The sequence below is a fragment of the Nanorana parkeri genome, unplaced genomic scaffold, assembly GCF_000935625.1.
Source record: "Nanorana parkeri isolate BGI_ZX_2015 unplaced genomic scaffold, ASM93562v1 scaffold17, whole genome shotgun sequence".
Lineage (NCBI taxonomy): Eukaryota > Metazoa > Chordata > Amphibia > Anura > Dicroglossidae > Nanorana > Nanorana parkeri.
The window spans coordinates 2,952,817-2,963,976 of record NW_017306285.1 but is presented as its reverse complement, the minus strand read 5'-3'; the positions used below and the strand labels follow the sequence as shown (position 1 = coordinate 2,963,976).

At 47.0% G+C, this 11,160-nt stretch overlaps 1 protein-coding gene across 1 annotated transcript; it reads left to right on the top strand.

The window, feature by feature from the left end:
* Window positions 1-376: 376 nt before the first annotated feature.
* On the top strand, window positions 377-10,509 carry EEF1A2 (eukaryotic translation elongation factor 1 alpha 2). Its single transcript, XM_018560168.1, has 7 exons — window positions 377-564; window positions 2,200-2,379; window positions 3,542-3,838; window positions 6,980-7,130; window positions 8,127-8,383; window positions 8,854-9,088; window positions 10,157-10,509. The coding sequence occupies exons 1-7, from the start codon at window positions 421-423 to the stop codon at window positions 10,282-10,284; spliced, it is 1,392 nt and encodes a 463-aa protein (XP_018415670.1). The 5' UTR covers window positions 377-420; the 3' UTR covers window positions 10,285-10,509.
* Window positions 10,510-11,160: the final 651 nt, after the last annotated feature.

Genomic DNA, 11,160 nt, shown 5'->3' with positions numbered 1-11,160 from the left:
TCTTCCGCTCCCTCTCTCTCCTCTTTCTTTCCTTCATTGCTTCTTTCCTTTCTCTCTCTTTATCTCTATTGTCTTGCATCAAGTAGGAAACACAGCCTACATATGTAATGACTATCTATCTATCTATCTATCTATCTATCTATCTATCTATCTATCTATCTATCTATCTATCTATCTGTCTGTTTTTCTCTCCTCTCTCTCTCTCTCTCCCTCCTTCATTAGTGTCTGTGCTCCTCCCACAAGGCTCTGAGTTCATTGGACTCCCCAGTTATGCGAATCCCCACAGGGGAGGGTGACACCTTCACTAGGCCTAGTAACTGCCACAGCAGTTGGGTAAGGAGTGGGTTAGTTGGAGAAGGTAACTGAGTATGCTTTTCCTTCAGATTCCCTCATCTGCTACACAGCAACACCCCCAGGAAGATGGGGAAAGAGAAGACGCACATTAACATTGTGGTCATCGGCCACGTGGACTCCGGCAAATCCACCACCACCGGCCACCTGATCTACAAATGCGGAGGCATCGACAAGAGGACGATAGAGAAGTTCGAGAAGGAGGCGGCTGAGGTGAGGGCAAAGGGGAGAGGCGGAGACGTGGGCCCTGATTCATCATCCTGCAGTAAAGGCATCTTGAAGTGCACTTAAGGCATGCTAAAGTGTCCTCTTATCTAATGTTATTTTTGCCTTAAGTGCTTCTTGGCACATCTGTATTCCAGCTAAATGAATCAGGATCCTAATGTAGCTTGTCGGTTACCAAATGTAAAAACAAAACAAATGCTCTTATCCTACCTCATGCTCTCAATATGAGTTGCTCAGCTTTCATTTTTATCCTTTGACATTGCCACTTATTATTTTCACAAGTGGCAGTGCCCATATTTATCTAAGCACGGGTTTCCTTTAGGCCAGGGGGCGGCAACCTCGGCACCTCCAGCTGTGGTGGAACTACAAGCCTCAGTGAGGGATTGCAAGACTCTCATAGCCACAGGCACGGCCTGCCTTACCCTCCCAGTTATAGGAATACTGTGCTATAGGCAGATGAGAGTGACCCTGGACGGTAACCGGCAGGAATCACCCCCCCGCCGTTCATCCAAGACTGACTCAGCAGAGGCCCAGGAGAAGCCGGGATGCAAATGGCGGCGGCTCTCAGAGAAAGCGTTGTGTTCTAGAGATCTCCGCGCCCGGCCGCAGTGATCAACAGAAGCAGCTGGGTGCGGAGAGAGCCGCCGCTTGCCAGGTTTAATTATAGCCGAGCTGGAAGGCTCCATTCGCTGAGCGCCTCGCAGAGGGCACACTGTCCTATCAGCTACGCACACAGCTAGGGAACGCGAGACAAGCCGATGCGCCGGGGGTATCGGTGACCTTAACCCCTTAACGGGCACCGAGCTCGCTCGGACCGCCGAGAACACCGCGCCCTCTGTTATATTATTGTCTGTATGGGTTAAAATGAACAATCGCCCTTTGTAGATGGGAAAGGGAACCAGAAACCAGTCTTGTGTCCTGGTTTTTATATATTCTGAAAAGTCCAAACTGATATAAGAAACATTGTATAAATGTTTAGATATATATATATATATATCTCTAAACATACATGCACATGCTGCATATATAATGTGTATACATGGCTCCCCAATGGAGACTCCATGTGGGTCATGTGACATGCTTGAGGTCACCTGAACGGGAGCACCATGCAATGGTCTGTATGCAAACAAAAGGGCAGATTTTAGTCTAACCCCCCCTCTTGACTTCTATTATGGAATTTTTCTGAAATAGACTTGAGCTGAAGTTAAACTTTCACTTTAAGAGCATTAAAATCTATTAACATGTAACAGTTTTGGATACAAAGTTTGCAGGTGATGCCGAGCAGCAATGCATCATGGGAGTACTCTACAGACATAGGCTATTACTGGTCTGTATCTATCCTAACCAACCTCACATGGTATCCTGGAGTGATATCAAAATCTGGACGACATGATTCTCCTGGTAACATGAATGGCAATCATTCCTATTGCCCTCAGGCTCCAATCTGATTCAATGCAATGGAAGACGAAAGGCTGACTGCGATTGGTTGGTTGGTTGGTCATTCTTTCAGATACTTTGAGATGGAAAAGTATATAAGTGTATATATATACTAAAACAAGATGGACGAGTCTCCCTATAACCCGGGTGTAGCCCAGTAATGTGTGTGATCTCCTCTCCTGACAGATGGGGAAGGGCTCCTTTAAGTACGCCTGGGTTCTGGACAAACTGAAGGCCGAGCGGGAGAGAGGGATCACCATCGACATCTCTCTGTGGAAGTTCGAGACCACCAAATACTACATCACCATCATCGATGCTCCCGGACATCGGGACTTTATCAAGAACATGATTACCGGGACATCACAGGTAGGATGGGTGGCTGGATATGTGGATGGGTGGAGGGATCTGTGGGTGGAAGGAGAGATGGATGGGTGGAAGGATGATTGGATAGATAGATAGATAGATAAATAGATAGATAGATTGTTAGACAATGAATGGATGGATGGATGGGTGGGTGGATAGATATGAGATGGATGGATAGATATGACATCGATGGATGGATTGGTGGCTAGTAGGCAGATGAATAGAAGGATAGGTATGAAATAGATGGATGGATGTATAGATATGAGATGGATGGATGACTGGATTGGTAGATAATATGAGAAAGATGGATGGATGGATATGAGATGGATGGATGACTGGATTGGTAGATATGACATAGATGGATGGATGGATAGATATGACATAGATGGATGGATGACTGGATTGGTAGATATGAGAAAGATGGATGGATATGAGATTGATGGATGACTGGATTGGTAGATATGAAATAGATAGATGGATGGATGTATAGATATGAGATGGATGGATGACTGGATTGGTAGATAATATGAGAAAGATGGATGGATGGATATGAGATGGATGGATGACTGGATTGGTAGATATGACATAGATGGATGGATGGATAGATATGACATAGATGGATGGATGACTGGATTGGTAGATATGAGAAAGATGGATGGATGGATATGAGATGGATGGATGACTGGATTGGTAGATATGACATAGATGGATGGATGGATAGATATGAGATAGATGGATGGATTGGTAGATATGAGATGGATTGGTATAAAATAGATGGATGGATTGGTAGATATGACATAGATGGATGGATTGGTAGATATGATATGGATGGATGGAATGGTATAAAATGGATGGATGGATTAGTAGATATGAGATGGATGGATAGGTAGGAAATAGATGGAAGGATAGATATGAGATAGATGGATGAATGAATGGATGGATTGATTGTTAGATATGGGATGGATGGATTGGTATGAAATGGATGGATGGGTAGATATGAGACGGATGGATGAATGGATTGATGGATTGGTAGATATGGGATGGATGGATGTGATAGATATGAGACAGATGGATGGATTGGTATGAAATAGATGGATGTGATAGATAACACTGGATTGACTCAGATATTTCCACTAGATAAACTCTTTCTTTCCTCCCCCTCCAGGCGGACTGTGCGGTACTGATCGTGGCAGCCGGTGTGGGTGAGTTTGAGGCTGGCATCTCCAAGAACGGGCAGACCCGAGAGCATGCCCTGCTGGCGTACACCCTGGGCGTCAAACAGCTCATCGTTGGCATCAACAAAATGGACTCTACCGAGCCACCGTACAGCGAGAAGCGTTATGATGAGATAGTGAAGGAGGTCAGCGCCTACATCAAGAAGATTGGCTACAACCCGTCCACTGTGCCCTTTGTGCCCATCTCTGGATGGCATGGGGACAACATGCTGGAACCATCCCCCAATGTAAGTGACATGACAGACATGGACTCACCCTGCTGGGTAACACTGGGCACTGCACTGGCACAACTCTACTAAAGCTTAATGCATTCATGATTGTCGGGGGTGGCACCTCTATGCACATGTGTACCTCTGCAGCTTTCTATGACGCATGCTTGCTTTCCTCTGTGAGCTGCCTAAGCACCTCCCTCTCCAGCGCCCAGTGCCTGAAACACAGCAGACTGGCAATATCACATTATGCACTACAACTTCCGGCTCTATACCTGACACCAGCAGGTGTACAGACCTGGGAACTCAGCACAGGGATGATGGGAGCTCCTCATAATGAGCACAGCAGGTGTACAGACCCGGGAACTCAGCACAGGGATGGTGGGAGCTCCTCATAATGGGCACAGCAGGTGTACAGACCCGGGAACTCAGCACAGGGATGGTGGGAGCTCCTCATAATGGGCACAGCAGGTGTACAGACCCGGGAACTCAGCACAGGGATGGTGGGAGCTCCTCATAATGGGCACAGCAGGTGTACAGACCCGGGAACTCAGCACAGGGATGGTGGGAGCTCCTCATAATGGGCACAGCAGGTGTACAGACCCGGGAACTCAGCACAGGGATGGTGGGAGCTCCTCATAATGGGCACAGCAGGTGTACAGACCCGGGAACTCAGCACAGGGATGGTGGGAGCTCCTCATAATGGGCACAGCAGGTGTACAGACCCGGGAACTCAGCACAGGGATGGTGGGAGCTCCTCATAATGGGCACAGCAGGTGTACAGACCCGGGAACTCAGCACAGGGATGGTGGGAGCTCCTCATAATGGGCACAGCAGGTGTACAGACCCGGGAACTTAGCACAGGGATGGTGGGAGCCCCTCATAATGGGCACAGCAGGTGTACAGACCCGGGAACTCAGCACAAGGATGGTGGGACCCCCTCATAATGGGCACATCCGGTGTACAGACCCGGGAACTCAGTCCATGGTGGGAAAAGTAAGCTTCGGTTTATCAATCGTTATCGGGGACCTGAGTCATCACTGCTGCCTATCTGGCCCCTCCGCAGACATTGGATCCTATAAAGCCAGTTATAAAAAGACTGAGGCAGTCTGCCAACATGGAGGACTCTGACGAGCAGAACCTCTGCCATCCAAACAAGGCCTTTACATCGCTCATTCAAGGGGCTTTAATAGATTATTACTGTGCTGCCAAAAGAGGGTGGGCATCCCGCAGAGCCAGTGAACTTAAAGAGAGACAATAAAGGGACACTATAGGCACATGGTTCATATGAAGGACTGTATGTAATTGATTAAGGAATCAACATTTTCAGATTATCCGCAGTTAAAGTATATTTAATGGGGAACTGTGTTGATAAGAGTATAAGGGCCGCCATTGCTGACTTGTTTGAAAGGTGAAGTCATCTTGATTCCTTTATTCACATATTTGTGAGTCTCTGACCAGGATAAGTGGTTGGACGTTTTAGAATGTGCTCATTCTTCCAGGTCTAAGACTTACTAGGTAGGCAAGCAATGGTCCAGATGGCCTCCTGGAGACAAGTCAACAGTAGATTGTTGTGGCCGTAGGTTTATTTTAAAGTTCACTATTGTCACTATTACATGCCTGGTATTGGCAGTTGAGAAGGTCTGTTTCCCCGACTCTGATGGTGGAACAAGACAGAGGAACTAGAGAGAGGGCAGGAAGCCCTAGTATGGCTGGAACTTGAGGGACACCTGGAGCGGCAGGAGTAGGATGAATCCAAAAAGCAGATTATTGTGGAGTACATTGAAGACTTTTTCTGCACCAGAGACATTGGTGGTGAGGTTAGGGTTTGCTACATGGTTACTCCTTGACCATGACCTCCAAGGTGGCTCCACTGAAGACCATCTTACCCAAGAGGTGTTCTAGTCACCACAGAAGAACCTTAATAAAGAGTGCCAGGAGTAAGATGAATCCATAAAGCAGGTTATTGTGGAGTACCTTGAAGACTTGTTCTCAACAAAGACATTGGTGGGGAGGTTAGGGTTTACTTCATGGTAACTGCTAGACCATGACCCCCAAGGTGGCTCCACTGAAGACCATCATACCCAAGAGGTGTTCTAGTCACCACAGAAGAACCTTAAAAAGTGTGCCAGACTAGCATGAATCTATAAAGCATTATTGTGGAGTACCTGGAAGACTTGTTCTTCACCAGAGACAGTGGTGGTGAGGTTAGGGTTTTCTGCATGGTAACCACTAGACCATGACCCCCAAGGTGGCTCCACTGAAGACCATCATACCCAAGAGGTGTTCTAGTCACCACAGAAGAACCTTCATAAATATCTGATAAAGGAGGTCTTAATTGCATGAGACAGAATCAGAGTAGGAGGCAGCTGGGCTTAGTCATGAATTGGCAGTTGCCAGCTGAGACACTGAAACAGAAGACATGCGTCAGGATTTAGTCATGCCAGTGGGCTCTACCCTGCCAGCTCATGTGCACCGGCTATCAGTGATGGAGCAGATCCGAACAGCCTATCATTAAGTGTTGGCAGCCAATGTACCCTCTTGGATCACAAGCAGGTGCCCTCAGTTGCTCAATCATATTTTTGGCCATCATCTTAAGTGCCGTGAGAACTCCACGACACTTCACTATACAAATCTTGACTTATGATGAGAAAGTCAAGGGCAGGGAAACCAATCCCCACCCCACCCCACCCCAACCTCCTGCAGCTCCTTATTGGTTCAAGCTAACAGGGAAAGATGAAACACTATTTAGTGAGAAATATTTAGGCAAAGGACACAGAAAATAGCCCATTAAACCAAATGGTGCTTAGTTTACTGTACTATGTTTGCTTAATGCTAACACCTGAAAAGACCAAAACAGGCATTTTGAAGTTGGAGGAAAATGTTGGTCTGATCTAAATATGTTTGGTGCTTATTATTAGCACCTTTTATATACATAGCTATATGTTGTTGGGGCTTGCCTTTTGTGTTTCTTGCTGGGACAAAACATTAGCTGTGTGTAGGAAGTGACCTCCTTAAACAATTATCCAACAAGACTTAACTACTGTTAACACCTGAAACTTTTTAGAACTTTTATGTTGTATTCATCTATTAAGATTTCTCATCCTTTGATCGATTTCTGCTCTTTGTTTGTTTCTTCTGTTCCTCTTGGTTCTGTAGATGCCTTGGTTCAAGGGATGGAAGGTGGAGAGGAAGGAAGGCAATGCCAATGGCGTTTCTCTCCTAGAAGCTTTGGATACAATCCTGCCCCCGTCTCGCCCCACAGACAAGCCTCTCAGACTGCCCCTCCAGGATGTCTACAAGATTGGAGGTAAGCAGAACTATAGCAGCTCAATTCCAAAGCAGGGTTCCTGTAGGAGAGCTGTGATGTGAGATAGGAGGACAGCTCAACCACAACCCACACCGCCCAACCACACATTGGCTACATATAACCATAGGAACTTTGGTGGCCATCAGCATTAGAGGGTGGTCAGACATTAAGGCTCAAATTGGCCATTTTCAGGGCAGGACATCTAAGGACGGATTGTGTTATGTTGGCCTTATACACTAAAATCTTATTGTACAAGCTCCATACAGCCTTCCTTAGACTTATCAATAACTATTTAACTTGAGGGCTTATTTAACTATTATTGTACCAACAGGGCCTACCAAATGAGGGCCTACCAAATGAGGGTCTACCAAATGAGGGCCTACCTAAACAATCTGTTGTATCCAATCAGCAGGCCATTGGACTACTTGGTTCTTAAATATATCTAAAGGAGATCATACAGATATAGTGGAATGTGTCCTACATGGGCAGCCCACATGTAGTTTTGGAAAGAGTGGCGAGGGGTCATTGTCACTACTGGTGGCCATTGTCATTGGAACTGTAAGTGACAGAATATCCAAAAATCTCAGTTCTCACCAAAACAGGAATAGAGGGGAAGTCTTTCAATGGGGATACTTGTTGTTTATGACAATTAAGAGGGAATTTTACTCAATTTAGAGATATTCCCTCTCACTTCCTGGTTTGTACCCAAAAATTGTTTGGCTAGAGATACACATCAAAAAGTACAAGAAAGGTGGTAGCCAGTTTAATGGTTTTACTCTCCTCTAGGATGGTCATGTGACTACAGAGCAGATGGTAGTAGCTGGATAAATTGGAGGGATACAGACATATGGTGGTTCATCAGATTAATTGTAATACAGGGTAGCGATGTGACTGGTCCCTAAATTTAGTTGCACGCTCAACCAAGCTCCTTGCTATTAGTCCTTCTTAGCTGGTATTTCTGTGTTTGCTGGACAAAGGTTTCGCTATGCCCTGCAGGTATTGGCACAGTTCCCGTGGGCCGGGTAGAGACTGGCATCTTGAAACCCGGCATGGTGGTGACCTTTGCCCCCGTGAACATCACCACTGAGGTAAAGTCTGTCGAGATGCACCATGAGGCCCTCAGCGAGGCTCTGCCCGGCGACAACGTTGGCTTCAACGTCAAGAACGTGTCCGTGAAGGACATCCGCCGCGGCAACGTGTGCGGGGACAGCAAGTCCGACCCACCTCAGGAGGCTGCCCAGTTCACCTCTCAGGTCTGTAAACCGTCTTGAAAGCATCCCCATTGAGCTGCTGAAAAAAACAAAACGTTCTGCTGTATTCACATTTACAAAGACCAGCTCTGCCAAAAACAGATTTGTATGGAGTTGGGCACACACTGATCCCCTACTGAAGCCTCATTGGTGCTCCCATCCCTACACCTAGAGGAACCTTGAACTGGCTGAGATCTGAGCTGAAGGCTAAGTTGTATTTGGCCTCCATGCATTCCTATGGAGCTCAGTAATATTGTGTCATGCACCCTCTAGTGGAGTCTAGACTAATGAGGATGGAGATAACCTCCCCATGATTTCTGGAGACCTGTAACAAGCCGTTGAGGGAACAAAATCACTGAAATAATGTTTCAGTGGCACGCCATGGTTTCATGTCAAGACTTCCCCATTCAGTCTTGTTTTGTCCCTTTTTTCCCCTACCCCACCTACAGCTGCCTTTGTCTCCTCCTATGCAGGTGATCATCCTGAACCACCCAGGCCAGATTAGTGCCGGATACTCCCCCGTGATTGACTGCCACACCGCTCACATCGCCTGCAAGTTCGCAGAGCTGAAGGAAAAGATCGACCGCCGTTCCGGTAAGAAACTAGAGGACAACCCCAAGGCTCTGAAATCTGGAGATGCCGCCATCGTAGAGATGATTCCTGGAAAGCCCATGTGTGTGGAGAGCTTCTCCCAGTACCCTCCTCTTGGTGAGTAGCTGCCATGTACACAGTCTAGATATTGGGGTACCATTGTGTTTGGGAAGGGCCTCATTTAAAGGGAAGAGGTCACTAATACATTTTTAATGAATTGGTAGGCCTTAATGGCTATATTATGCTTGGGGGTCACCAAGGGCTTTGTGTCATAAAGCCAGGCAATGCCATCTTCACAAATCTTGGCCACGGGTCATATCTGGGTTTCGGGGGTTCTCTGCTCCGCTGTGGTGTCCTTTGTTCTCCGCTTTGCCTGGATGTAAAGATGACATCATCCGATGACCTCATCTGATAACAAGGGATGGGAGTCTTGCCATGCAAGGTTGCAGTTCTTCTTTAAGATGGTGACCCTACACCTCTGGTTCCCCAAACTGCTGCCTGAGGGCTACATGCGGCCATTGGGTACTTGCTGTGCTGCCTTTAGACCCCCGCCGTCTAGTCGGCATAGAAGGACTGATTTATAAAGGGGCAATAATCTCTAGACGTTTCATGTACATGTTTCCTGTCTCTGACTGTCTCCATTCTTCATCCATACCTTCAGAACCTCCACAGCTTCTGACCATCTCCTGTAATATGTCCACAGCCTCTGACAGTCTTCTTTTACATTAGAAATACTGAATATTATGTGCGGCCCATTGGTTATGTCAGAGGCTCTTAATACTCCGTACATTATCCACCTTTATCCTGTACAGTAGAGGATTTAGGTGCCTGATTCCCAAACACATTGAATGAAAGACAGTGCAGGCATCAGGAAGCAGACTAGCCCACCCCACAAGTGAAGAACCTTCTGTCCAGGGGTGGCCAGAGGAAGGCAACAACATTAAGAACATAAAATGTTATCAAATTTGTATATTTTGAGGCTTGGGCCTTTAATTCTGCTGCCCTAGGCACCACCCATGAGGAACATTATGTGGCCTTGCTGACTTAGGCACCGCCCACGAGGGGCTATTATGTGAGCTTCAAAAATAGTCAGGACTTCAAAATTAGGGGCGCAAGTTACATGTCTCATACATGAATATCTCTAGCTGAGTGCTGACAGGCTCCTCCCCACCGTCTCTCCTCCAGGGCGTTTTGCCGTACGGGACATGAGGCAGACTGTGGCTGTCGGGGTCATCAAGAACGTGGAGAAGAAGAGCGGCGGCGCCGGCAAGGTCACCAAGTCCGCCCAGAAGGCCCAGAAGGCTGGCAAATGAATTGCAGGCCCCTTGCGCATGGCACACAAGCCCTGCCCCTCCGAGAGGGTCCGCCCCCTTACCTTTGAGGCGCACGCCAGCCCATCGGCTTGTAAAAGCCTATACGTCAACGACTGGATGCTTACGATTAAAGTCCAATGGAAGTTCTTCAAGAGGAAAAGCATGCCCCACCGTGTGACCCCCTAGTGTCCATTTTACCAATAAAACCGGTTCAACATCATTAAATCCGGCTCCTGGTTTTCCTTCGCTGAGGCGTTCCGCCATTATAGCCTTGATCTGGTATGAAACACTCTCTTAGATTGGGCAGGGAAGGGTTAGAAACTCTGTCTTTGTCCTCCCTGGAGAGGATTTTTCTTACTTCCTGTCTGAGTGACACTGAAACAGGAAGTAAGAGGAAATCTAAGATCTTTCTAGAAGGGATGCAGATGGCAATTAAAAATAGAAAGGAGAAGGTAGAACCCCGGTCCATTTTTTTTATTATTTGCTATCTTTTTTTCTACTGACAAAGATTGCCCCACTTCCTGTTTAAGTGACACTAGTGCGTGACACAGGAAGTAATGGTATATAATGATGAGCTCAGGATTGAATATGTCCGAACGTCGGAAGGAATATTTCCTCAGTCTCCTCTCCCCCAGTGATCAGTCTGCTGCATGCAGGGGAAGCATTCCCTCACCCCAGTGATCAGTCTGTTGCATGCAGGGGAAGCATTTCCTCTCCCCCGGTGATCAGTCTGTGGCATGCACGATAAGCATTTCCTCAGTCTCCCCTCCCCCAGGGATCAGTCTGCAACATTGTAGTAAGTCACAAGGTGAGAGGCTGCAGCAGGGCTTGATCTGTGTCAGACTTTTGTGAACACAGTCTGAGGACCCTGGATGA